Genomic DNA, 26,618 nt, shown 5'->3' on the forward strand with positions numbered 1-26,618 from the left:
AGTGCTACATAAGGGTCTGATCCTGTGGGATGCTGAAAATCCTCAGCTTTCCCATTATCTTACTTGGTGAGGAGGACATTCAACGTCCTGTACAAAGTGCTCTTCTGCTTTACATAATCGAGCCCTATCAAAGTCATTATTTAATTCCTTATATTTACTAAATTACAAATGACTTCTCCTAGAAGAGAGTACGCTAATACAGCATTCAACTTGTTTCACAAAAAGATTCCTATTCATTTTTTCATGTCACCGTCATATTTTTCAAATCATCAAGTCAGAACCCCTGATGTCAAAATTTGAAATTCCTGTTGCATTGGGTGGCAGCTTTTTAAAAATGAACTTTTTGTGATTTTAGACTCAGTGACAGGTGCTAGTCTATTTGATCTCTGTAGGGCTTCTGAAAGAGACACACTTGAGAAACACCATTGGCTTCCCTCTAGATGGAAAAGGAAATAACCACAGTGGAGAAGATGTTAGCTAAACTGAGTGAAAACAGGTGCCAAGCTTGACTGTCTTGGTAGCTGAAGTACTATATTTATTTACAGCATTAGCAGTGGCACTTTCGTGCTCTCCAAAACTACACCCCTCCACAAACAAGATACCTGGCCATCTGGAGGATCTTCCTGTATGATCCAGAGGAAAGCTGAGGTTCCTTGTCCTTGAAATCCTTTGAGCTGTCTGCCAAGGGTGTCAATCAGTGCCAAATGTAGTAGTGGTTTTGTGAGATAAACACCAATAAACCAAACTCATCAAATCATTTCATATAGGTCTGCAAACAGTCAGATGTAAAAGACTTTCAGTCACTACCAACCTGACCCCAGTTTTGACCAACAATCTAGAGGTGAGAAACTCCATATCACACTGCCAACTCTTTTAGCCATTTAGCCTTCCCAAATGGCAGTTTTTAACACATCTGAGTGTGGCATATTCTCATTACAAACCATCACAAGGCTAATGGATACATTCAAGCTGATAATATGAATTAAGTTTAGCAGGAAAATGCCAGTCAGCTGAGGGAGCTCTAAAAGGAGATCATTTGAGCTCACTGCCAGTGGGTCAGATCATTTGCTATGGCTCTGATTTTAAACATCTTATTTGGCACATTTTAGTTTAAACGAAGTTCAGTTTGAAGCCTGGGACGGGAGGAACAAGCCCCAGGCAGGACTAGGCAAGAAGGTGATAATGGTGTGTTCAGGGGACAGGTGCTAAAGCCAGCATCACTTTGCACATTGCCAGCAGTATCAGGCCTGGCGGGAATAAAAAGAAAAGAAGCGTGCTCCCAGACTAGCTTACCCTTCAGCCTCAGGCAGAGAAGATTTGGGGGGTAGGCTGAGCAGTCAAGCCTGGGGAGAAGCCATGGACTAGATTTTGTTGCTCATTTATTTGATTTAAAAAGTCAAGCCCTAAGAAGGGGGGTGAGATTTGCCCATGTATAGTTTGTGTGGACTGGGGCTTGGAGTAGGTAAGAGGTACCTGCTTAGTCGGTGATACCATTCATAGTTGAACATGGATTTGTAAGGATTTTTTTAAATTATTTTGGCTGTTGTTGCTCTGTTGTATTCATGAAAGAGAGGAGCAGAGTTGACTGCCCTGGGGACTGCAGTCCTCTCTCCATGCACTGAAGAGATGCAGCATAAGCAATAGTGGTGTAGGCTTGTCTACACTGCCTCTCACCAGTTCAGCTCTCCATTGAACTAGAAGGATAACTTCTAGGGTTAAGATAATAGGTCATGCCCTTTAAGACCTTTTCTCTCTGTTAAAACTATCAAAAAAGGCAGCATGTATTGCTAATTGTGGTTGTGTTGAGTATGATATGGATTCCAGTGGATTGAAACCAAGAAGTACATTTCTAATAGGCCACTGAACAGCCATCAAATAGTAACAAATTTCAGTGACTACTCACCTCAGTTGAATTGAAAATATTGATCGAGAGGTGAAAGTCTCTCTGACCTATTACAAAGCCCCTGACACATCTAGTCTTCCACCCTCACCACAGTATCTGGCCAAATCTGCGGAACATCATTTGGAAGTTGCTTACTTCAATGAACATGAGCACAAAAGGATGAATGGAATTAAATTAAAAGAAAAGAATTATTTTAATGAGAAAATCAATTGCTGCAAATACTTAATTACCCCCCATTCTCTTCCTTGATTTTTTTTCTATTTCTTGATGCAGCGCACACTTTTCTGTGAAGTATTTGAAAGCTATCCAGTTTTTAACTTTAGAAACTGGCTTTCTTTGTATGAGTGGTAATGTTTACTTCAGGCTGGCCATGTTTGTAAAGAAAACATTCTACATGCAAAATAAATCACACATACATACATTTTCCAGTATATTTTAAATGAAAACTTGGATGCCTGTTCTTGCATTCACTGCTAGGTGTACTACTTACTACGGTGAGTACTTGACTTCATTCAGACTAGTCAAGGTAGCAAGCACCATGCAATTGGTAACGTTTGGCAGTATTGGACCTTTCATGCTTTGTTGTTATAGTTGTTTTAAACCATATTGCAAGTTAGAATGGGGTAAAAAATTGTATATCTGTGTTAGTGTCCTTCAGTCACTCTCATGAGCAGTTTTCAGTAATCTATTTCATGGACTGAAGAGCCTTCTATTTTCATCATAAATACTATGAAGTCATTCTCTCATATAATATATATGTATATATATGAAAAACTTTACGGTGTAGTGAGGCTTAAAGTTTTTTTATCCTGATATTAAGATTTCAATATTTCTTACAAATGGCAAAGCCACAATGAGTTATAATAATTCCAGACATGTCTCAATAAGATTTGTACATTGAACAACGTCATCAATGTTGCATATGCCACCTATTTTACAGAAAAAAATATTTTATAAACCTTTTGGAAAGTTTTTTTAAAATGTTTTATGCACTTTTTTTTATATTCCTTCTTCTGTGAAGCCAGATGTCTTAGTTACTATCTATCAAAATGTATTGGACACTGTCATGGAGTCACTGGGTCAGTGCTCTGGAACTACTCCATACAAAGCCAGCCAGGACTCTGGGGGAGCATGCCTCCTCTCTCTGACATACTGTCTCCAGGGCAAGAAGCTTACGCAGCTTCGACCTTCCTGAGTCTGACCTCGGAGCATTCAGCATCCCCTTGCACATCATGCACTTCCTGCAGCGAGTCCACCCGGGCGGGGCTCCTGGTGAAGCCAGAGGGCCCTAAACCCCAACTCTGCAGTCAGATGTGACTCTCAGCCAGCGTAGGACAGTACTTGTTAGAACAGAAATCCGTGACTTTCAGCCAAGTCAAAGTTTCAAGCAAAGTTTAGAGATTCCCAAACCTGAGCCATTCTTTTTAGGTGACAGATCTGAGGAACTGTCCCAGATTCAGGTATCATTAGAGCAGGTTTTGGAACAAATTGATAAATTAAACAGCAATAAGTCACCACGACCAGATGGTATTCACGCAAGAGTTCTGAAGGAACTTAAATGTGAAATTGCAGAACTAACTGTAATCTGTAACCTATCATTTAAATCAGCTTCAGTACCACATGACTGGAGGACAGCTAATGTGATGACAGTTTTTTAAAAGGACTCCAGAGGCGATCCCAGCAATTACAGGCCTGTAAGCCCAACTTTAGTACCGGGCAAACTGGTTGAAACTATAATAAAGAACAATATTGTCAGACATATAGATGAACATAATTTGTTGAGGCAGAATCAACATGGTTTTAGTAAAGGGAAATCATGCCTCACCAATCTACTAGAATTCTTTGAGAGGGTCAACAAGCATGTGGACCAAGGTGATCCAGTGGATATAGTGTACTTAGATTTTCAGAAAGCCTTTGACAAGGTCCCTCACCAAAGGCTCTTATGCAAAGTAAGCTGCCACGGGATAAGAGGGAAGGTGCTCTCATGGATTGGTAACTAGTTAAAAGATAGGAAACAAAGAGTAGGTATATATTGTCAGTTTTCAGAATGGAGAGAGGTAAATAGTGGTGTCGCCCAGGGGTCTGTTCTGGGACCAGTCCTATTCAAAATATTCATAAATGATGTGGGAAAAGGGATAAACAGTGAGGTGGCAAAATTTGCAGATGATACAAAATTACTAAAGATTGTTAAGAGCCAGGCAGACTGCGAAGAGCTACAAAAGGATCTCTTAAAACTGGATGACTGGGCAACAAAATGGCAGATGAAATTCAATGTTGATAAATGCATAATCCCAACTATACATATAAAATGGTGGAGTCTAAATTAGCTGCAACCACTCAAGAAAGAGATCTTGGGGTTATTGTGGATAGTTCTTGAAAACATCCACTCAATGTGCAGTGGCAGTCAAAAAAGCCAACAGAATGCTGGGAATAATTAAGAAAGGGATAGATAATAGGACAGAAACTATCATGTTGTCTCTATATAAATCCATGGTACGCCCACATCTTGAATACTGTATGCAGATGTGGTCGCCCCATCTCAAAAAAGATATATTGGAATTTTCATCATTTTAAACTCAAATATCAAATATTTTAAAATTTTCATAATTTTAAACTCAAATATCTCAGGATCTTCTAAGGTCCTTCAGTGCTGTATTATCCTACACACTGAGGTGCTGGAAATCCTTCTTTCCAGTGTGTATAAAACTCCCATCTCTGTTGTCACACAGGTGAAAAATTTTGACCATACCACACCTTTAAGCGGGAGGCTGTTGTCTAGTTTGCCGGGGAAGGGGTTTAGCGCTTTACAGGCTGGGGTGAGAGAGGACCTCGGAAGCGGCTCCAAAAGGGTCAGCGTGGCAACGCTGACATATCCCCAGGGACTGGAAGGACTGGGGAATTTATAAGGGGCAGGCCCAACAAGAAAAGCCTCTTTTCCCCGGACCAGGTGGAGTGGCACCTACCCTCCCTCCCCTTAGAGCTGGTAAAATAACAGGTTTGGTCAGGGCCTGATGTGGGCATTGCACTAACCGCTCCTTTCTAGGGGGGCTGGCAAGGAATTTTTCCCTCACCACCAGATTGGCCAAGGTGGAGTGAGTGGTGCAGGGGGTTCGGGGGAGGGTCACCTTCCCCACAACAGGTTGGACGGGGGGCTTTGTTATGGTGAGAAGGGAAGGGAGTTAGGCTATGATATTGCAACTTATTATGTAAGTGTGGGGCGGCTGTCCAGTGCAGGTACTCTATAGGGAAGGGATACAGTGACCGGATAAATGGCTTGGAAAAGGGCTTAAAAAGGAGGTGTTTGTTAAAGGAGCGGAATGGGGGGGGTGTCAGGGCTCCTGTGACTGGTACAGCAGGGAGCCAACCCCTTTAACTTATAGCCCACCATAACCCTTTTTCAAGGGTAGGGGGGATGGTAAGGTCCCAGCAATGGGTTGGCTGGGGGACCACAACAGAAGAAAGGAGGGAGGGGCTGGTGGAAGCCCCCAGGTGGATATTGAAATGATCATGGAGTTACCTGCACTGTACATGTTTATCTGCTGGGTAATCCCAGACATCTAATAATAAAGTTGCAGCCTGATTAAACCATATATAGTGTCTCCTGTCCTCCCTTCAGTATATCCAGGCAATAGACTTGTTCCTAGGCTGAATATTTCCCATCTTGTGCCACAGACCAGTGTCATTTTGGGTTTGGAGTAAGAGAATTTAACATTTGGTGGGAAGAAGACAACAATTCTTTGCCAAGTTGATTTTTTTTAAATGGTCGTTTACAGCTATTCATAGGTTTGGAATGCTGTCATGATGAGATCATCAAAACTGCATGATAAATGCAACTTACTACATGGCTTTTTAATTTATCATATGAATACCACTGCATATGTAGTGTATGCCCTTGTGTGTAATTGCATTGGACTGTCTGATTGGCACTTCACCCAGTAAACATCCCTTTGGAGCTGAATCTAACATTCTAAACTTCTGAGCAATTTCAAACTAACATATTTTCAAATCAACCTGTCACAAAAATGTTTCAGAAACTTGATTTTTTCATCCAATAATCACACTAGCTCTAGACTCAGAATGGGCAATATTCAGTCTCAAAAAGGCCAGAAATTTTAAAGCATCAGAATGTCTATATAAGGTAGGTTTAGTTAACTATAGTAAATGCTGGATATGTCACCAACTAGCAGATAATCTATTCCACCTTTTTTTTCCATGCTGCAAAATAAACAACAATGTAGTAATATTTTACTCCTAGGGGAATTCTGCACCACTGTGCCCATGCAGAATTCATGTTCCCTGCAGATTTATTTGCTTCCCTGCAAAATGAATGACTTTCTGACAAGGAAGCTACAAGAGTGGTCATGCACCCCTCCCCAGCAGAGCAGGTGTATCGTTTCAGACACCTGGCACAGCCAGCGCAGAAGTAAATCACCCCAGGGGAGATAGGGCTGGGGATGCCCCAACCAGTGGCTCCTACCCAGCACCAGGCTTACTTGCTAGTCCCAGCTGGACTGGGGGCAGAGGAGGCCCTCCCCTGGCTGCAGGAAGCTCCATCCTCCAACCTCGCTTCCTACCCCATCGCTCCTCAACTGCGGTGGGAAGAGTCACTGTATGGGGAGCTGCTCCCTTGTCCGTCCAACCCCTGTGCATCTGGAGCCCCCCATATCTAGACCCCCCGTGCCAAGCCACAACTTCTTGCATCCAGACCCCTGATGAGACCCTCCCTCCTATATCCGGACTGCCCATCCTGACCACCATCAGTTGAGCCTCCACACTCAAACCCCCACCCTGACAAGCCCCACTCCCCCTGCACCTGGACTACCCCAATGAGCCTCCTGCACCTGATTCCCACCTCACTGAGCCCCAACTAGCTGCACCTTATCCCCCACCCCAGAAAGTCCTGCTCCCGCAGCACACAGACCCCCGCACTGAGCCCATCCCTCCATATCCCCCCTTGCTGAGACCATCCTCCCCATACCCAGAGGCCCTACTGAGCCCCTTCCACCTTCACCTGGAACCCCCAGCAGAGTCCCATTCCCCCAATGAACCCCTGTGCATCCAGAAACCCCCTGACCCAGACTCCCCACCAAACTGCCCACACCCAGATTGCACCACACAGAAACTTCTCACCCCACATCGGTATCTCCCCACACTTGGACCCTGCTGGGCTTAGCCTCCCTGCCCCACAGCTGGATCGGGGGCCAGGGCTCAGAGTGTGTGCAAGGCTCTGTCCCTCTCACTGGTGCATCTGGCATGGAGGGGCAGGGCCCTGGGGTGTTTTTGAGGCAAGCCCAACCAATGTGATGAGTCAGGATTGGGTATAGCCTCACCATTGAGTCTGTATCTCAGGCGGAGTGTGGCCGCAGGGTGATCTCCCACCTCTGTGCATCCGGTGGCCTGTGCTCCCCACAGGGGGAGCTTTCACATTTATTTATTGATAAATAAAATATACAGAATTTTAAAATATTGTGCGCAGGATTTTTATTTTTTTTGCCACAGATTTTTTAATTTTTTGGCACAGAATTCCCAGAGGAGTTGTATATGTAAAGGTATTCCACAGGTCTGAACACAAAGACATCCCCGTCTCCAAAAGTCAGTATATTAGAACTGTTGGCTGAATAAAACCTTCCTGAATAACAAAGAATGGGTACTGAGGTCAGTCTTAGTAGCAAAATATGAAATATTCAGAAAATGGAATCTAATGCACTTCCAATCTATGCAGAATATTAGAAGAACTGTCAAGTACTGTTTTAGTACAGAAAATAACATCTATGACAAAATACAGGAAAATACACTAAGGGCCAGATTTTCAAAGGCACAGTACCCACAACTAAAGCCAGATTTTCAAAAGGGCTCAGTTCCCATTTAGTCAACTAAGGGCCAGATATTCAAAAGTGCTCAGCACATAGTAGCTCTCATTGTGACACTCCTGGCCAGATTCCCAAAAAGAACTCAGCCTTCAACATGAGCTCTTCTGGACCACTTATTTTGGTGTCTAAATGGGACCTGAGTGCTTTTGAAAATTTGAACCTAGTAGTGAGTTCTGATTCCTGAGTATTCTATCCTGAATGAAGGTGTGGCATGGATTCATTCATACAGTTGTGCTATAGCATGTCTCTCCTAGAAGCAATATTCTGGAGATTATATTTGTACCTAACATTCACTGATCTCATGATTATGCTCTGAGCCAATGTTGTTTTTAAAAAAATGATGATAGAAAAACAGAAGCTAAAAAATATAAAGTAGCAGACTTGTACACTTTTGATCCTTTGAAAATGATTGTTGTATAAATTTAGAACAGGAGTACTTGTGGCACCTTAGAGACTAACAAATTTATTAGAGCATAAGCTTTCGTGGACTACAGCCCACTTCTTCGGATGCATATAGCATATTTATGTATAAATTTAAATGCCTTGCTCATTGCAGTGTATCTTTTATGGCCCCAATCCTGCAGTGAGTGCCATGAGGTAGGATCTCAGCTTATGTTTTAATATTCTCCTTGAAGAGTTAATAAGGAAAAGATTTTTTTTAAAGGGAAAGGAATCCTTTTTTTTAGTGGTCTACATAGTAATTACTTCTACCTTAAAAGTTCCTGTACTGTTGGATTTTAAGACTGATTCTGCAAACACTTATGCATACGTATTTGCAGGATGTGTGGAAGTATTTGCATGATTGGGTCCTTAACATTCAATATTGTAGGACCTTTTATCTTAGAAGCTACATAGCCTTCTAACACATATGCTTGCAGGATCAGAGCCTAGATCTGTAATATTTTTATATATACAAAAGCAATTTTAAGGAACTTTAGAGTTTTTAAAATGTTAGTTATTTTGTTTCTCTGTCTCAGAAATCTGTATATTTGGATATATGATAGGGCAGACTGGCTTTACCAGTGGAGAAATATGAAAAATTGCACCCCTTTTTTAAACTGTGTAAAACATTTCTAATGTGTTTTTCTGTAAAATGAGGCATATACAGATATTTATATAAAATATAAATGTACACCTTTACATCAATATTTATGCATAAATATACACACATATATATAAAATAGTAAAATGTAAATCATCAGTAAAAGTAAGTAATGATGTGCTGAATTTTGTTTCTCTTTATCTATATGACATTTGTGTCATCACTGTAGCTCTAATCCATATTCAGGTCTTCATGTTGGTGTGCAGTAATATGTAAATTTCCTAGCCAGCTGCATTAAGCAGTGTTTGTTTATTCTGTTTCTTTTGGCACTGCATATAACTGAACTTGTGCCAAAAATGTGGCTGCTTCAGGGAACACTATTCGGGTAGAAGGAAGTTTTGAAAGGAAGCACACATCGTAAGTCTTTACTCTGTGAAAGAGCAAAATCAAAAAGTTTCTGTTCACAAAAATATCTGTATTAAGAATGGAAAATAATGTGTTTGTTAAGGTATAATGAGCAAACGGAATCACTTTAGAATGCTGTTTACATTGGCTTTGTAAACAAGGATACAATACTGAGAGGTTGCTGAATTTTGTAGTCAGAAAGGGTGGCCAAGATTAGTGAAAGATTAAAGTTGGAAGTTTAAAATAAATTATTTTAACATGGTATACTAATCTCTCAACACATAGCATTTAGCGGCATTTAAATTTAGACAGCTGTGGCATTTAAGTGTTAAAAAAAATTGCATTAATGATGCATAGAGCTATTTACTTATGCTGGCAGTCTTTTCAGTCTTCCAGTCTGACACTTCCTTTTTTATCCAGCCAGCTAATTTCCCCTCTTTTGTGAGGAGTAACTGTTTTCACACTACTGCTTACCCAGCAAGCCTCCTCATTGTTTCATGCTTAATTATCTTCTTGAGCTTCACCTTCTCCAGTAAGGGAGAAAGACTGGGCCTCCCCACAGCTCTAATGAAAGCTAGGTTTTATAGATGCACTGTGTGAATAAATGCAGTGTCTGATCTAGCAACATAATAAATGAGTTCCTAAACTTTATGGAGTCCCAGCTAATCCAGTGGGTTTACTCAACAATGCAGAAAGAAGCTGTATTTTTAAAAAATGTTTTTTTTATTTTAAAAAGGGGAGGAAGAACTTTAATTTATCATGGAACCGGACACCATAAAAATGTTCCAACATTACACAAAAATGCATCACAAATATTTGTTTCAGTGCAACTCCGAAAGTTTCTCTAAGTCATGTGGAAGCCTTTGAGCTGTATACATTAAACTTCAAGCTGGCATATTAACAACATTAATATTAATAGCCCTCTGCCCTTCACTTGTTACAGTGCTGTACAACCTCTGATTCCTATCTACACTTGTTACCACTCACAAACACCCAAACAGCAGTTGTGGAAAGATGTGCCTTTTTGCATTTTTGCCTAGCCAGACTGCTACCTTCCTCTCAAATGCAGGCTTGGCCACAGTTGTCCATTATTTTGTCACCTAGAGGTTGAATTTCTGCAAAGCACTTTATCTTGGGCTGCCCAAGGAGACTACACAGAAGCCAAGGCAGTTACTACACGTACCAGCCCACTTCCTAAGCAAGAAAAATTGATAAGAGTATATAACACTGGTGCTTTGCACCCTATACTTGCTTCCACTATAATTCCAGATCCAGTTCAAAATTCAAAGCCCTATTCCTACTAACCTCCAGGTCTCCCTTATCTCTCACTACTGTCAACAGGGGTGTTTCAGTTAATGGAGCCCAGAACAAGATGCCTGAAGCTCTAGGACAGAGAGGGTTCAGTGGAGACCTTCTGCTTTGGGACTTCTTACCACTGGAGATTAGGGCTGAGTTTGAGGCTTGCCATGTTTAGAACATATGCTTTGCCATAATGAAGGAGCCTGCAAAATCTCAGGAAAGTGCTTTCCATGGTAATCAGTTTCCAAGAATTATTCTCCTGAATCTCAATTTATCGTTAGGATGGACAGATAGTTCTCTTTGACACCATGGGGACTTGTGTATATGGGGAGATTGACTGGCAGAACTATGGTGGTAATATCATACTGCTCTAGCTATGTTGGTATAACTCTGTGTGTGGACACTCTGTTAGAGAATAAAAGTGACTTTTTTTGGTATAGTTATAACAGTATAATTATAACACTGTAGTTCTGCCGGTTTGCCTGTGTAGACAAGCTCTTAGTTAAACTAGCACAAGTTTATATGTAGACAAAGCCACAGAACTGCTCCAATTCTGTGCCGTAACCATAAAGACTGTTCTTTCTCCTGTTAGTAAGGTCAGTGTGTGCATTTTGGTCCAAATCGGAGATGCTTCTGCAGGCAAACTCCCGCTAACTTGAATGGGAATTTATCTGAGTAAGACCTTAGGATTTGGCCTTTACTGCATATGGAAATGCCTCACAAATTTCTGTTTTTGTGTTAAGCTGTGAATGCTCCTTCTAGGCTTTTCATTAAGGATTTGTGCTGGACTCTCTCATAAGAAGGAGAAAAATGCACATATGCCACAGAAGCAAAGGTGAGACCAAAATGACATTCAGGAACACAAAAAACCCTGTCATGTAACCTCTTGACAGATGAAAAGAAAACTACAAAGCAGCAAAAGCAATTGCCAGTAAAATGTGCCATGTAGCCAGATGTTATCATCAGGAAAAAAAAGCCCGCTTACACAACTTGGCATGTAGGTCGGCGATTGTAAACCCTATTTGGATGACAATGTGATGGAACTAAAAAAGTGTCACCTTTTTTCATTGCAGCCTATTTTTGGATTCATAACAGTTGCAATGTTTGAATTATTTTGTTAAAAAGACCCTCTCAATGGGAATCTTGTGAAATTGCCTAATAAAAAAAAAAATCCAGTTCCTGACAGAGCAGCTTTTAAATAGTGTATCCTGAATGTTTCTTCTGAAAAACTTCACAAAAGTTTTCCTCCTCCTCTGACAACATTTAAAAGGGTCTCTTCAGTAAGAGAGAAACTGATTAAGTCTCCTGCACAGGAACCCGTGGGAGGATCTAGTTGTAGGATTGGGGCCCAACTGACTACACACAGAAAGGGCTTGCAGTCCAGCTTGGGTAAATGCTACTCCAGGAGCAGAACAGGGACCAAACTGTCACCCAGTTTAGTCCCTGTTTCTCCAGTGATCTGTGGGAGAAGTAAGCTACACCAGCCATTTCCCTGGCACGGGTTATTTCCTTTTCCATGTTGGCTCAGCTGTGCTGACGGGGAAGGGGCTGAAGCCAAAACTCCACACTTTCCGCATTCACTTTCTCCCTGCACAACATGTGGCATATTGGGTAGCCCATCGAGCGAAGTTAGGGGACTCTCTATGCCCCCTTTACTCCCGGGTGCAGGCACACAGCTAATTGACCCCAAAGTGCTCCCAAATGCACAGATTAAACAAACTTTAAAAATAGAGGAAAAAATTGGAGGGGGGCGAGGGGGTTCCTCTGATTTTTTTGAATGACAATAATCCTAGGCTTTACTAGTAACTATAGTAAGTACACATTTTTCAGATAAGACTGTTTTTTTAAATTGATGCTGTCCCTTTAAAAATTCTTAAAATTATTAATTCTGGGGTTTTTTAAAGTTGCTAAATGGCCTAGAGAAAAGTGTCATTTTAACAGCCAAAATTAGTATTGCTTCCACCTTTTATTTCTGAGTGTCGAGAAGAACCTGAAGCATTGACATGCCTGTGAGAAACTGAACAATGACAGAACATCAATTACCCCTGTCCTCCACTGACAACCCTGTGCATGGACACCCACAATTGAGCACAGCCCCACTAAAACCAGTGACTCTCCTCATAGGTGCAGAAATCTGCCCACACAGACCTTAGTGCGAAGTCTTGGCCATGCTGCTGGGATGGGCACTGTTATAAGAACCTGTATAAACAAATATTGCAGATAGAATAAAGGGGGTATGAGTGGAGGGAAGGATAATGGAGGATGGAAAATCTGTTTTTTCCCTATAGAAGTCCTCCTTTTGGTGCCTCAAAAATTGGACTCCACCGTCTTGCACACATAATGCCTGTTGAAGTAGATGGAATTTTTGCGTGTGAAGAGTGTAGAACTGAGGCTAATTATTTCAAAGTAGAACAAGGGAAAATATGAACCTGAGTCCTGGATTTTTATTTTCTTAAAAAATAAACACAGATTTACAGATAAACTCCTGTTTTAACCTTAATTATAGTAAATAGATGTGTTAATGATTGTTTTTTCGAATGAGGTCCGGTACAGCATAACCCATCATATTGTAATGAGCAGGTCCTTTCAGCAATAATGCTTATTAATTATGAAGTGTAGTTGTTGAGAGATGAGGACAGTTCGCTGGTTGGCTATCATACAAGGAACCCTATTTAGAAAATGAACATAAGTGAAGCAGAAGTGAAGTGGCTACTGTAAACATGACTACTTCCCTCAGCAGAAGTACATGGCATGCTGGCATTTTTCAAAAAACAAAATCATGTTTGTTTTTCTTGAATGTGAATACATTCTTGGAGGTGGAGGATGGTTTCTTTCTTTCATTTCCCCCCATTCCATAAGTGCAGTTACATTTGGATAATTTGTACACAGCAATTAAGGGATTTTGTGGGAGCGGGAGGGGAACAGAGTTTATATTTATTATTGTAAAAGCTCTTTTTAATGTTAATTCCTTTAAAAAATATAATGGTACGTGGGGGTTACACTACAGGACTATTTCACCAACACAAAGTATCTGTACTGAAATAGTACATTGAAATGAGAATGAAACACAGGGAATCATTGTTTAACTTTAATAATAGCTTACTGGAGAAAAAGACAAATCCATCTCTGTATTAGTAAAGAAAACAGTACAGGAGAAATGCATTATCCTTTTAAACTTTTTTCTTAAACAATCACAGGGGATGAGGAAACAAATCTTTAAATGGTTTTACAGTATGCTTCTCCCTGATAACATTTTTAGGGTAGATCAGTGGTTTAAGCAGTAAAGCCTGGATCTTACGAATATTTAAGCACATATTTAACCTAGCTCACATGAGTAATTCTAGTGAACATGATAGAACTACTCATCTGAGTAAGGTTCTGCATGTGCTTAAAGTTTTTGCTTGATCAGGGCCCAAGTTGCAAATACCTAGGCTCCCTAAAACCACACGTGCAAATCCCAGCAGGGTGAATTCAACTTTTCACCTTCAACTTCCAAGTCAGATACAATTTACTGTCTGGTAGATTTCTGGATGGAACCTTAGAAGGCTATCTGCTGTTTGCTCCATGGCACTATTATAGAAGCATGGTATATATAATATGGATAGAAATGTGTCTTGGCTTGTTAGGTCAAAAAATATTTCTCTTGTCTGCGTGTGTGCCATTTGGCTGTTGCACTCCACACCAGATGGGGTTGCATTTAATAGTGTTGGTGTATAATTTGTGGTGTACTTTGTGATCTTTTGAGAATACGTATACTCTCTTAAATTATTACTTGTATTAGGCCAAATCCTGAGATCTTTACTCAGTTGGGGGGGGGGGGGTCAAAAGTGCTCACTCTTAGCCTTATTTTACAATAGATTTCAATGGGAGCAGTCAGGTCAACACTAAGTGCTTACCAAAATCCCACCCAATTTCTACTCTGTCCTTGGCCAGGCAAACTCCCATTGCTGGCAAGTCCCTTACCCCAGGATTCAGCCCATTATTTGATATGGGCCCTGAAATTAGAATTTAAATGCTGGGCCAGATCCTCAGCTGCTGTAAATAAAACTAGCTCCTCTGAAGTCAATGGAACTCCACCAATACGCGTCAGCTGTAGCTCTGTCCCACAGGGTTTTTAAGTATCAGGGGGTAGCCGTGTTAGTCTGTATCTACAAAAACAACAAGGAGTCTGGTGGCACCTTAAAGACTAACAGATTTATTTGGGCATAAGCTTTCGTGAGTAAAAACCTCACTTCTTCGGATGCATAGAGTGAAAGATGCATAGACTTTCACTCTATGCATCCGAAGAAGTGAGGTTTTTACTCACGAAAGCTTATGCCCAAATAAATCTGTTAGTCTTTAAGGTGCCACCAGACTCCTTAGGGTTTTTAAGGATACTCATTGTTAAAAGGGTGAGATATATAAAACAAATTGAAGTGGTAAAGTACTGAAATATCAGGCAGCTTAAATACTCACAGGCAATCAGTTAAACCAGCTAATATCCAAAGAAGTGTATGTAAGTATCATAGATTCCTCTCCCCAACAGTTTGATATCAGGTGTGAATGCCACAGAAGTTAATGGGATTTTTGTCACTGACTTCAATGGGGCCATGATTCACCCTATACAACTCACCGTTGTGAAGAATCCTGATGCTCTCTAGAACTCTCAAGGTTGCCCTTCAATGGTAGTCCCCATTTGCTTGTGCAAGAATCAGAAAATGTTTTCACTATCCTTTGGTGTCTGGTTTTCAGGATCGGGACATCTGTCTATAATGGACTGTTCATTTCTTGGGTAATGTGACTCAAGGAGTGATATCCTGGTCCAGAATAAGTCAAATGCCCCCGGAATCAGCAAGTGCAATTTCCATGGAGGAGCATAGTCAGCATTGATTGAGGTGATGTAAATTACATGGTATAATTTTGAAGTCAGTGCAGTTTTGCTAGTTTACACCAGCTGAGGATCTGGCCTTTCATGCACAAATGGCCTATCTCAGTCATGCAGAAATCTTTTATTTTCTGGAGCAGTTAACTAAATACCCACCCTTTTGCCCTAAGACGTCAAGTAATTTCTAGCTATTTAATTCTCAGATGGGAGAAAAATGGGAGAAAAATAAAATTAAAGAAGAAATTAGAGGGGGAAGTTTTATCATAGGTCATTGTCAGGTGTGTGGGACCAAAATAAATTATTGTAAAAAAAAAAAAAAGCCCTGAAAAACTGTCTGGAGTTATTCCAAATATTATCTCATTGAAAGCCAGCTTCGCATCTGTGCCATAGGAAGAAGAAGAAAGACCCACAACATTATAGAGAGATGAAAGGAAAGCAGTGAAAAGAAAATGCTGCCATTGCTTTTACTCCCTATTTTGACTCTCCTTCCAAGGAACATTAATTCAGACATTTAGAATGTAGCACAGACATTAGGGCCGACTATAGTGGGGAGGAGAAAGGCTGTGACTCCCACCCTCTGGGCAATTAGAAGTAAAGGTTCCATCTTGTCTGCAATTTCAGATGTTCTACTGAAAAATCCACAAGATCTAATGTAATAAAATAATCATAAATCTGATGCCCTGGCATCCTGCCTATGCATTTAGGAGCCTGTTCAGGAAGACATTTCACCTTACACAAACAAAGTCTTCTGAGATTTCTGGTTCCCCCCTGCTGCCATCATGAGTGCAACCACAGTGGGACGTGGTATGCCACACTGTTCAGCACTCCAATAAGCCATACACTCTCCCAGTTGCTGCTCTCCCAGGCTGATGTCATGGTGTCCAAACGCCTTCCTTTATTTGAGTAGCCTGCCCGGTTTTGTAAAAGGGAGGGGAAAATGTACTCTGTGGTCAACAATGTGAAATGATTTATAATAATGTTTCAGTGACTTGAGCTGGGTGTTTCTTCTTTCGGAAAAACTTACTCTCAGAAAACTGTATACATTTAAATGATAAAAAGTAGGCTTTGACGTAACAGAGCACTCAGTTAAGATGAATGGGCTGAGGTCACACTTTTGTGTGTGTTTTATTGTTTCAGTCTGTCTGACTTGCAGAACAAACAAGGCAGCAGAGTGCTAATTTACAGGCGGAAGGTTATCTTCCTAACCAGGAAGAGCCAAATGTATTTCTGAGACATAAAATCAGATTCTGCAACACATAAAATCTGTGGAATCTGCTGCTGATTTCCTGCCTTCACAGATTTCTTTTTTGCAGTTGGCAGCAGCTTAAAGCAGTACAAATCAAATGAGGTTTGAGACTGTTTGTAGTAATGCATCTCAAATGCTAAGTGTACAGTTGTCTGGAGTAATAAGAAAATCCAGAGAGAAAAATGGGAAAAATTAGTAGACTGTCTTTAGATAACATGTTTTAGACTAGTTTTTATTTAATCGTAATCTTCCTGTGGCACTGAATGCTCAGGGTGTTGATAATTGGATATATGGATTTTTACCTGCAGGTTAATTGTTGGAATCTGGCCCAGGTTACCAAAATATAGTGGTAGTGACCAAATATAGGGTACCAACCATCAGAGTTGGTACCCTATATTCCCCGTTTCTCCAAATCTGAGTATAGCATTCAGCTCTCCAGGTGGATGTACATTGGTGCCCTCATCTACATACATCTAGCAAGCAGGTGTTTCAGCTGGGATTTCTGATCTAGTGAGCCATATTGAAGGGATCACGCACCTAAGTATCCTAGAAAAAAAAGAGTACCATAAAAATTCTTTATATAATAGACTCAGTGTTTGATAACTACACCCCCCAGTCCTCCTTTTTGCTACTGCCCAATTCTGTTTCAATATCTTTCTAAATCAGCTGTGGTGTAGATTGTTGTTTGAGCACATGCTCAGCTCTGTACATGCATATAAGGAAGCACTCGTGCCTCAAGGAACTTACAATCTAGTTGAGACCCAGACAATACAGTACACCTGACAATACAGTACACAGGAGAGATCATTTCTGTGTAAGAATTTTTTCTGGATGGATTTGAAGGAAGAGCGACTGTGCCATATGTCAGAACAGGAAGACCATAAACAATTAAGAGCCATTAAACAACTAAGGATTGCAGACCATAATAACACTCTGTGCCAAGGAGGCTAAAGGAGTAGCTGACATAGGGCTGGCTAGCTATGCTAGCTTTGTGGCCACTTTGCACCTCAGGAGCAGTGCAAAGGGGCTGGAACAGAGTCAAGGATCTGGGCCATTGTCTAAATGTAAAGATACTCAGCTCTAAGGCTGGTTTAAAACAAACATGTCAGGAAAATGTCTTCAGATGAATGCCATTGAAGAAAGCATTCAGCCTTACTATTCATTTCTTCAGTTGCATTCTATCCTTGAGATCTACAGATCCAGACAACATCCTGACAAACATTGAGCTATGGCATCATGAAAAGCAGTGTTATATTAAAGGACTTGAGTAATTGATTTCTCTTTCGCATGTCACCATCACCGACTGATAGTAGGTCTATCACAGATGAGCCAAAAGTCTTCCCTAAATTGTAATTCTCCCTTGCAAGATTACATGGGCATGGAGAGGAAAATGAAGGGAAGATGCCATAAGATGAAATTCACTTGTGTCCAGAAAGCCAGCCGAAGATCTGTGTACCACTTAGGTTTTTTTATGAAAGCTTCAATGTGGGACTGAACGAGTGTGCTCTGGCCTTGTGCTGACTTTCTGAATGCGTTGCCATCATGTTTCCTTTCACACAGATCTGTTTCTGTTTATCTCTAGAAGAAAATATTCTTGAGATTAGTTTTAAGTGTTGTATAAACATAATTGCAAATATTATTGGAAAGTGACAAAAGTCTTTAAAAAAAAGTCTAGCTCAGTTATTTATTAGCACTTTCCCAGAGTACAGTGTCAGCACAGACAATATTTGAAATGAATGTTGTATTTGATTAGACTGATTGATTGTTCTCACCGCTGAGGATTTAGCATTCATTAGTCATACTAACCAGTCATTAGTACTGCCTTTATCAGCAAGCAAAGAATAAACAGAAATTCTAATAAAAATTCATCACAGTGAAGGTACTCCATACCTAAGCAAGTTTTATGACTGTCAGTGTATTAGATTAGCTGTTATAACATTGGCAGCATAAAAGTTTCTGTTATAAAAAGTTTAAAATCCTTTAATGGTTGTTTACTTTTAATCTAGACTCTTTTAAATTTAAATAGGCTAAACAGATAATCTCTCTCAAATCCAATATAATAAAATGCTAATAGTTATTTTTTACCTACTGATATATTTGTATGGGATCCCTTTTAGCTACCCTGTTTCCCCGAAAATAAGACATCCTCCGAAAATAAGGCCTACTTACAGTTTTGCCTCTCGTTGTAATATAAGGCATCCCCCCGATAATAAGACCTCCCCGATAATAAGGCATCCACCGATAATAAGGCATTTTTCATTTCTGAAAAATAAGACATCCCCTGAAAATAAGACCTAGCGCATCTTTGGGAGCAAAAATTAATATAAGACACTGTCTTATTTTCGGGGAAACAGGGTATTAGTCTCGAGGTTTCTTAAGCAAGTTGTACTAACCTGATTTATCAAAAACAATCTTTATTGGAGAGAAATCAAAATCCTGTATCACAGGTTTTCAATCAAAGAGCAAATGTATTCTGGTATATACAGAAAAAGTACAAAAATGGAGACCATGTTTACATTTAATTGATTTCACTCTCATATGTCCATTTTAACTTTACATAATACATAACTCATTGGTATTTATATAATAGTGGTAAGTGCTCCAAAGAAATAAGCACTTACATTGAACACATGTAAATTAAAGGCAGTGAATTTATCCTTATTTCTCTAGAATGTTTTTTAATGTATAATTATTTTTTATCTTTGTAATTTTTTTACAGGAGCCCCTGAATATTATTGATCCTGGTTTGATGGACCTAAATGGTCCAAATGAAGATGCATTAGAATGGGATGAAACTGATATAAGTCATAAGCTGATTAGCATTAATGAAGAATTAAATGAACTCGATCAAGAACAAAAGCAGGATCATCCAAAACAGAAATCTGCTTTAGAAGAATGTGGTGGTAATGACTTGAATCAAGAAGAACATATCAGTGATCATGAAACTCCTCTGTATTGTTCCAGCATTACATCACCTCCTAGCCCTCACATTTACCAAGTCTATAGCCTCCACAATGTAGAGTTATCAGGAAAAAAACATATACCTTTCTTGAAAAAGACTTCAAACTTCCCCAGTGTAACACAGTCTAATATTTTAAATAAAAGTCTTAAGGACTCCCCATTTTCCTCTACTAAATCTCTGCCAGACCAAATAGGCAGGACTACTTTGGCAAAACCATTCAATTATATGTACCATAGTGGAAACATAAGCAGACATTCTGAGAGTGAAAGCGGAATAGTCAGTGAAGGTGATACAGAAACTTCAAACGATTCTGAAATCTTTTTGATAAATGATATTGAAGGAACCCAGAGTAATCCTGAAATTGGGCCTCTGGAAGCCCACATGAGTGACATAGTTCATGTGATAAAACAAAAAATTAAACAAGAAGACGACGACCATATTACACTTTCAGATAATTGTCACTCAACTTCTTCTTCATGTTGTGCAAGTGGAAAAGAGGGAGATCTAAATGGTGCTACCCAACATACCTCTGATTGTTTGGAAGAAGAATTACAAGGAAAACATGATGTGTTTACATTTTATGATTACTCTTACCTCCAAGGCACCAAACTCAAATTGCCAGTGATGATGAAACAATCACAAACTGATAAAGCATGTACAGAGGGCACTTTACTTCATGGTTTTTATTTTGATAAAATACCCTGTAAAGCTGAACATCAATCTGCAGAGTTACAACCAGATGAGTTTATGCATGAACTTACTTTGGCAAGTGTCTCCAGGGAATCAGATCCCACTTCCTGCAAATCTGTGGAGGATTCTAGGAAATTAACTGATATACAGAATGCAAAACCGGTTTCACGTTTATCTCATAGCTCTTCATTAGAATCTCTTTCTGTGGCAGGTGATTTGTTTGGCTCAAGTATTTTTAAAGCTGGTGATGGTCTTCAGCGAAGCGCATCTTTGGAAAGCTGGTTAACTTCATACAAAAGCAATGAAGATCTTTTTAGTCATCATGGCTCAGGAGACATAAGTGCAAGCAGTGATTCTGTTGGAGAACTCAGCAAAAGGACATTAGACCTCCTGAATCGTTTAGAGAATATCCAGAGCCCCTTAGATCATAAGATAAAGCGCAGCATTTCTGATATCACACTCCAAAGTAGCTCACAAAAAATGTCATTAGCCGGACAGTTAGCATTAGATATTGCATCCTCAATCAATGAAGATTCAGCTGCTTCTCTCACTGAACTCAGCAGCAGTGAGGACCTTTCTCTTTGCTCTGAGGACATTGTATTGCATAGAAATAAAGTGCCAGATTCAAATGCATCATTTAGGAAACATCTTAATCGGTCAGTAGCTGATGAGAGCGATGTCAATGTCAGCATGATTGTTAATGTCTCCTGCACTTCTGCTTGCACTGATGATGAAGATGACAGTGATTTGCTTTCAAGTTCTACCCTGACCTTGACAGAGGAGGAGCTGGGCATCAAAGATGAAGATGACGACTCTAGTATTGCAACTGATGATGATATTTATGAAGAGTGCAATTTAATTTCTGGACTTGATTACATAAAGAATGAACTCCAGACTTGGATTAGACCAAAATTTTCTTTGACAAGGGAGAAGAGAAGATGCAACCTCAGTGATGAAATTCAGTGCAGTAAAGATGTAAGTAGCAATGAGACATCAAAAGCAATAGATACATTGAGCACTGAAACACTTCTGAATGGTTCAGTATATAAGCTACCGGAAAATAATGGCAACAGTAAAAACGTATCAGATGGTCATGAGCTGGGGACAAAAAGTCAGACTATAAAGGATAGTTCTCAGGCTGCTAAAGATCAGTTTGTGGATGACATGGAGAATGGAAATGTTGAAAATACTCCAGACAGTCAAAAGGAAGAGCTTATTAGAACTTCATCCACTCCCAAAAATGTTGGCTTACTTGATGGTAAGGGAGCTGAAAACGAATGTTGCATCTGCGAAGCGTTTACAGATAGTTCAGATGATTCACATATGGATGGTAAGGAGACTGTTCAACCATCAAATATATCCACAAGTCTTCTACAAGAATGTCAAAATCATCTTCAATCTGACGATCATTGCATTGCTTATACTCCCATTAGAAAGCCTTGTATGGAGCCTGCATCAGAAATGAGAGGTATAGATACACAAGATACTTCTTTACTAAAATATTTACCTAATGATCAACAAAGCAGAACAAGCACTATTGAAAAACCTACCGATTGCTGTGTAACTTTTAAACCAAATGAAGCAGAAGAGAACACCTCAGCAAGTGGTAGTGATTCATGTTGCAACTGTGAATCTGTTGCTTTCGATAAACGAAATGTGGAAGATTGCTCAGTGCACAACTTTGTGATGGAGATAATTGACATGGCATCAACAGCCTTGAAGAGTAAATCACAGCCTGAATGTGAGACAGCCACTCCTACTTCATTAACTCAAATCAAGGAAAAGGTAATGGAACATTCTCACCGGCCCATACAACTAAGAAAGGGGGATTTTTATTCTTATCTTTCTCTCTCCTCTCATGATAGTGACTGTGGGGAGGTAACCAAATACATAGAGGAAAAGAGCAGTACTCCAGTGCCACTGGACTTTGCAGATGAGAGAGAAAACATTGAATGTTTTTTTGAAGCTTGTCCTGAGGAAGAGCGAGTTGAGCAGCAGCCACATTTCTCTTCCGCTACTCCTGAAGGATCTCTGGCAGCAGGCAAAGTCCTAGAATTATTGGCTGAACCTAAAACTTCTGCTAAATGTAGTAGCTTTTCTTTCTTAAGTAATGACATTGATGTAAATGTGCCCAATCCTGCCAACCAAAAGGTATCAAACAATTTAAAAAATATTATTGATGATTCACTGACTTTGGATAGCCATAATGAAGGCTTAGACATGAATTCTCTGCAGTTTAGCACTAAAAAAAGTAGTACAGGAAAGTCACTTGGAACTGGGAAGTCTAAAGGAAGTATTGCTGCTTCTGCAAAGGGTTCAGCTATAGGTTTTCAATTAAAGCCAGAGCACTGGAAAGATCAAGATGTATTGCACCAGGACACTGAAACACTTACTTGTGAAGAAAAACTCCTGAATCTTCACACTGAGAGGCACATTAATATGCACAGATAGAATGTAACCCTCCCGTGCACATACATTAGCTCAAACAGGTATGTACTGTACAGTATGGCTTTGCATATGACTTATTTTTATATGTTTGTATAATGAAAGGGTATGAATCACCATCCGGGACTTTTGTTTTATGATAGCACCATGCTTTATATATATTTGATTGATCACAATCCCAGTTTACACACCTCTGGTCAACTAATGTATTCGAGATACTGGTTTTGCCCCTCGTTGTTGCATGGACTGAAGCTCCACTCCAGTGGAACACACAAAATCCATTGGAGTCAAAATTTTGTTCTGCTGATCTTGGAAATTCCATAGGGTTGATATTCCCAGGTAGCTCCCATTCTCCTTCTTATGCTGCTGAGCTGTCCAGCCTCGTAGAAGCTGTCTCTACTTAGGGACACCCCCTTCTCCTCTCTTCTCCACAGTCAGCTGGTCTTCTGCTATAATCAGCGACCCTCTGTTACCCAAAACATTTGGACAATCAGAAGTTTGGCAATCCCATGAAGCCTTCACAATATCAGTGTTCTACTGTGTTTGCAAATAATCTTGTGAAAACAAACCTCTGGGATAGTGGCTAACCAGATTAAATGGAGAGGTATTAACTTATCTGCTAATGTCTATATCCTATGATTCTGGATTTAAACCTGCTAAGCAATTATGAAGAAAAAGGAATGACAGGCTAAATGATTAGTGTTACCAAAATAAGAAAGCTTTACCATGAGGGTTATTGCAAATGCAAGACTAAGGTTGTACAGTAAGGACACAAAAGGTAGAGGAAGGTGAAAAGTAAAGGCTACAATAGCAATATTAATTGCTCCTTTCTGGTATATTTTATGGTGTATATTTTGGAACATAAGTAGTAGAGATGAACCTAAGATGCGAAGTTTGGCTCCAGTCTTTGCCAAAGTTTGAAGAAGTTCAGATCTGGTTTTCTGGCTCACATAAATCTCTAATGAAAAGAAATATTAAACTGCATATTTAGCCAGAAAAACAGAAATAGAAAACAGCATATGCTCTGCACCTCACCACTAATTCAAAGTGGTGCTAGAGCCAGCATAGATGGCTATGCAAGAATCACATTAGTGCAGAGGGATCTTCCAACAGTTTACAGCCAGCATAGCTGCACCTATGCCACACTCAGCCCAGCTGCTTGTGCAGGGGGTGTGGCTGGGAGAAAGGAAGTGTGATCAGGGCTTTCTTACTCTTCATGGATCCCTGGCTGCCATATTGATCCTTTGAGGTCTTTGGTACACAATGACCTAGAATTGGGGAACTGCCAATTCCACCTTTGCATCCCCATTTCCGAGCTGTGCAATGTGTTCTTCAGATGTATCAAAGGAGTTGGGCCTATATATACAAAATGAGATTGTTGGTTTTGGAAGTGTAGCTTTTGCATTTCCTCAGCTAATATGACATTGCTATAGTTTTTGTCCATACTTGTATGATTCTCTGTATGCACACATATACTTTACAACAACAATTATCTGACACATCCCAAATAATATTCTCATAAGCAAAGTAAGGAAATATAGTCTTGTTGAAATTACTTTAAGGATGGGGTTAAACTGGTTGAAAGATCACACTCAGAGTAATTATCAATGGTTTGCTGTCAAACTGGGGGGACATATCTAGTGGAGTCTTGCAGGGGTCAGTCTGAGGTCCTGTATTATTCAATATTTTCTCTAATGACTTGGATAATGGACTGGAGAGTATGCTTGTAAAATTTGCGGATGACACCAAGCATGGGAGGGTTTGCTAGCACTTTGGAGGAGAGGATTAGCATTTAAAATTACCTTGACAAATTGGAATATTCATCTGAATTCAACAAGATGAAATTAAATAAAAAACAAGTGTGAAGTACTACAGTTAATAAGAAAAAAATCAAAGGCACAGATACAAAATGGGGAATAAGTGGCTCGGTAGTGGTACTGCTGAAAAGGATCTGGGGGTTATAGTGGATCACAAATTGAATAGGAGTCAACAATGGGAATGCAGTTGCAAAAAAGACTATATAATTCTGAGGTGTATTAACAGGAGCCTTAGGCTACGTCTACACTACCCACCTGAATCGGCGGGTAGAAATCGATCTCCCGTTGATCGAATGATCGCGTCTCGTCGGGACGCGACAATCGATCCCCGAATCGACGCTTGTACTCCACCAGCGCAGGTAGGAGTAAGCGCCGTCGACGGGGGAGCCGCGGAGGTCGATTTGCCGCCGTCCTCACAGCGGGGTAAGTCGGCTCAGATACATTCAGCTACACTAGTCGCACAGCTGAATTTGCATATCTTAAATCGACACACACCCCCGTAGTGAGGACGTAGCCTTAGTATGCAAGATATGGGAGGTAATTGTCCTGCTTTACTTAGCACTGGTGAGGCTTCAGTTGGAGTACTATGTCCTGTTCTGGGTGCCACACTTTAAGACAGAATCTTTGGAGAGAGTCCAGAGGACAGCAACAAAAGTGATAAAAGGTTTAGAAAACCTGACCTATGAAGAAAGATTTAAAAAATAGGCATGTTTAACTTTGAGAAAAGAAGACGGGGGGATGACCTGATAGTCTTCAAATATGTTAAAGGCTGTTATAAAGAGGACTGTGATCAGTTGTGCTGCATGTCTTCTGTAGGTAGAACAAGAAGTAGTCAGCTTAAACTGCAGCAAGGGAGATTTAGGTTAGATATTAGGAAAAGCTTTGTGACTATATCGATAGTTACACTGTGGAATAGGCTTCCAAGGGAGGTTGTGGAATCCCCACATGGGAGGTTTTTAAGAACAGGTTAGACAAACACCTATCAGGGATGGTCTAGATATAGATGATCCTGCCTTAGTGCAGGGGACTAGACTAGATGACCTCTCGAAGTCCCTTTCAGCCCTACATTTCTGTAATTCTGTGATCTTTATCCTGACACTTTCCTTTGCACATATGTGTGTATAATGTTGCATTATATTGGAATTGTGACATCAGAGAAAAGATGCTTGAACAGATTGTGGGTGTTCACGACCTGACAATTGCCAATTAAGCAAATACTTAAATGAAACCTTAATACACATCTACTGGCTTAGTGACACCATCCACTCCAAAATCACTGGAGAAGCAGCTGAAATTCAACTGAGAAATTACAAAAGAGATGGATGAGAGTATATGATCAAGTGCCTATATTCAGAGGACTATGTATACATGGAAGTATCTATCTGAAAAGTGAGATGAGGACAAAAGGCTCAAGTTTGTAAGTTTATACAGTAGACAAAGTAAATTTGAATTAATGTTTTGTTAGAGTTCTTAATTTCATCACTTATTTATTATTATATTAACCTGAGAAAGAGAATTACCATAGTTTGTGTGTGACTGGCCTGTTCTTCTTGCCCTCATTCTTTCACTAATGATGATAGTAATATAACTTTGCACTTCAATAGTGCTTTTCATCTGAGAATCTCAAAGCACTGCACAAACTTGCCATCCACTGTTACAGATATTACAGTTACTTACCTGGTAGCAAGCTGTGTTTTCATTAATACTAGGTTATGACAACATACAATTAATCAGGCCTGAGGACCAGAATTGAGTATAAAGAATAGAGATATTTACACACCCTCATGAAATTCAGTGAAAGGAAATGCTGAGATGATAGTTTGATGGAGTCATAGAATAATTTTTATTTTGCCTTAAGGTTACAGGCTTTTTTAAATAATAAAAAGCCCTTTTTATTACATGCTACTCTTTATTTAAGAAGCTATTTATTGTTTGTTAAATGTTAGATAGTATTGTTTCTATTAAAATTACACATAGATTTTATTATTCCTAGTTGCAATGCTGGGAATGTACCTCAAGCAAGTAAAAAAAATGAAAATCCATGCTGCCACATATGAGATCTGTGATTCACTAAA

The 26,618-nt window shown here is 39.9% G+C and overlaps 1 protein-coding gene and 1 long non-coding RNA gene across 15 annotated transcripts in view; one reads left to right on the plus strand and one right to left on the minus strand.

Moving 5' to 3' along the window:
- AKAP6 (A-kinase anchoring protein 6) overlaps positions 1-26,618 on the plus strand; it is a 427,955-nt gene that overhangs the window by 397,807 nt on the left and 3,530 nt on the right. For 13 of the 14 annotated variants that reach the window (XM_065595443.1, XM_065595441.1, XM_065595444.1 and 10 more), the window contains one exon: positions 19,349-22,770. In XM_065595443.1, the coding sequence (XP_065451515.1) occupies positions 19,349-22,732 (3,384 nt within the window). In that variant the 3' untranslated portion in view covers positions 22,733-22,770. Of the gene's footprint in view, positions 1-19,348; positions 22,771-25,796; positions 25,961-26,618 lie in introns of all 14 variants that reach the window. The other variant, XR_255087.5, reaches the window with a different exon arrangement.
- LOC135983437 (uncharacterized) lies at positions 13,598-19,013 on the minus strand. Its single transcript, XR_010601078.1, has 2 exons — positions 18,799-19,013; positions 13,598-18,207 (listed from the first exon to the last, which is right to left on the minus strand). It is a non-coding gene; the product is annotated as an uncharacterized LOC135983437 (long non-coding RNA).

The sequence above is a fragment of the Chrysemys picta genome, chromosome 4 (genome assembly GCF_011386835.1).
Source record: "Chrysemys picta bellii isolate R12L10 chromosome 4, ASM1138683v2, whole genome shotgun sequence".
In the NCBI taxonomy this organism is placed as follows: Eukaryota; Metazoa; Chordata; order Testudines; family Emydidae; genus Chrysemys; species Chrysemys picta.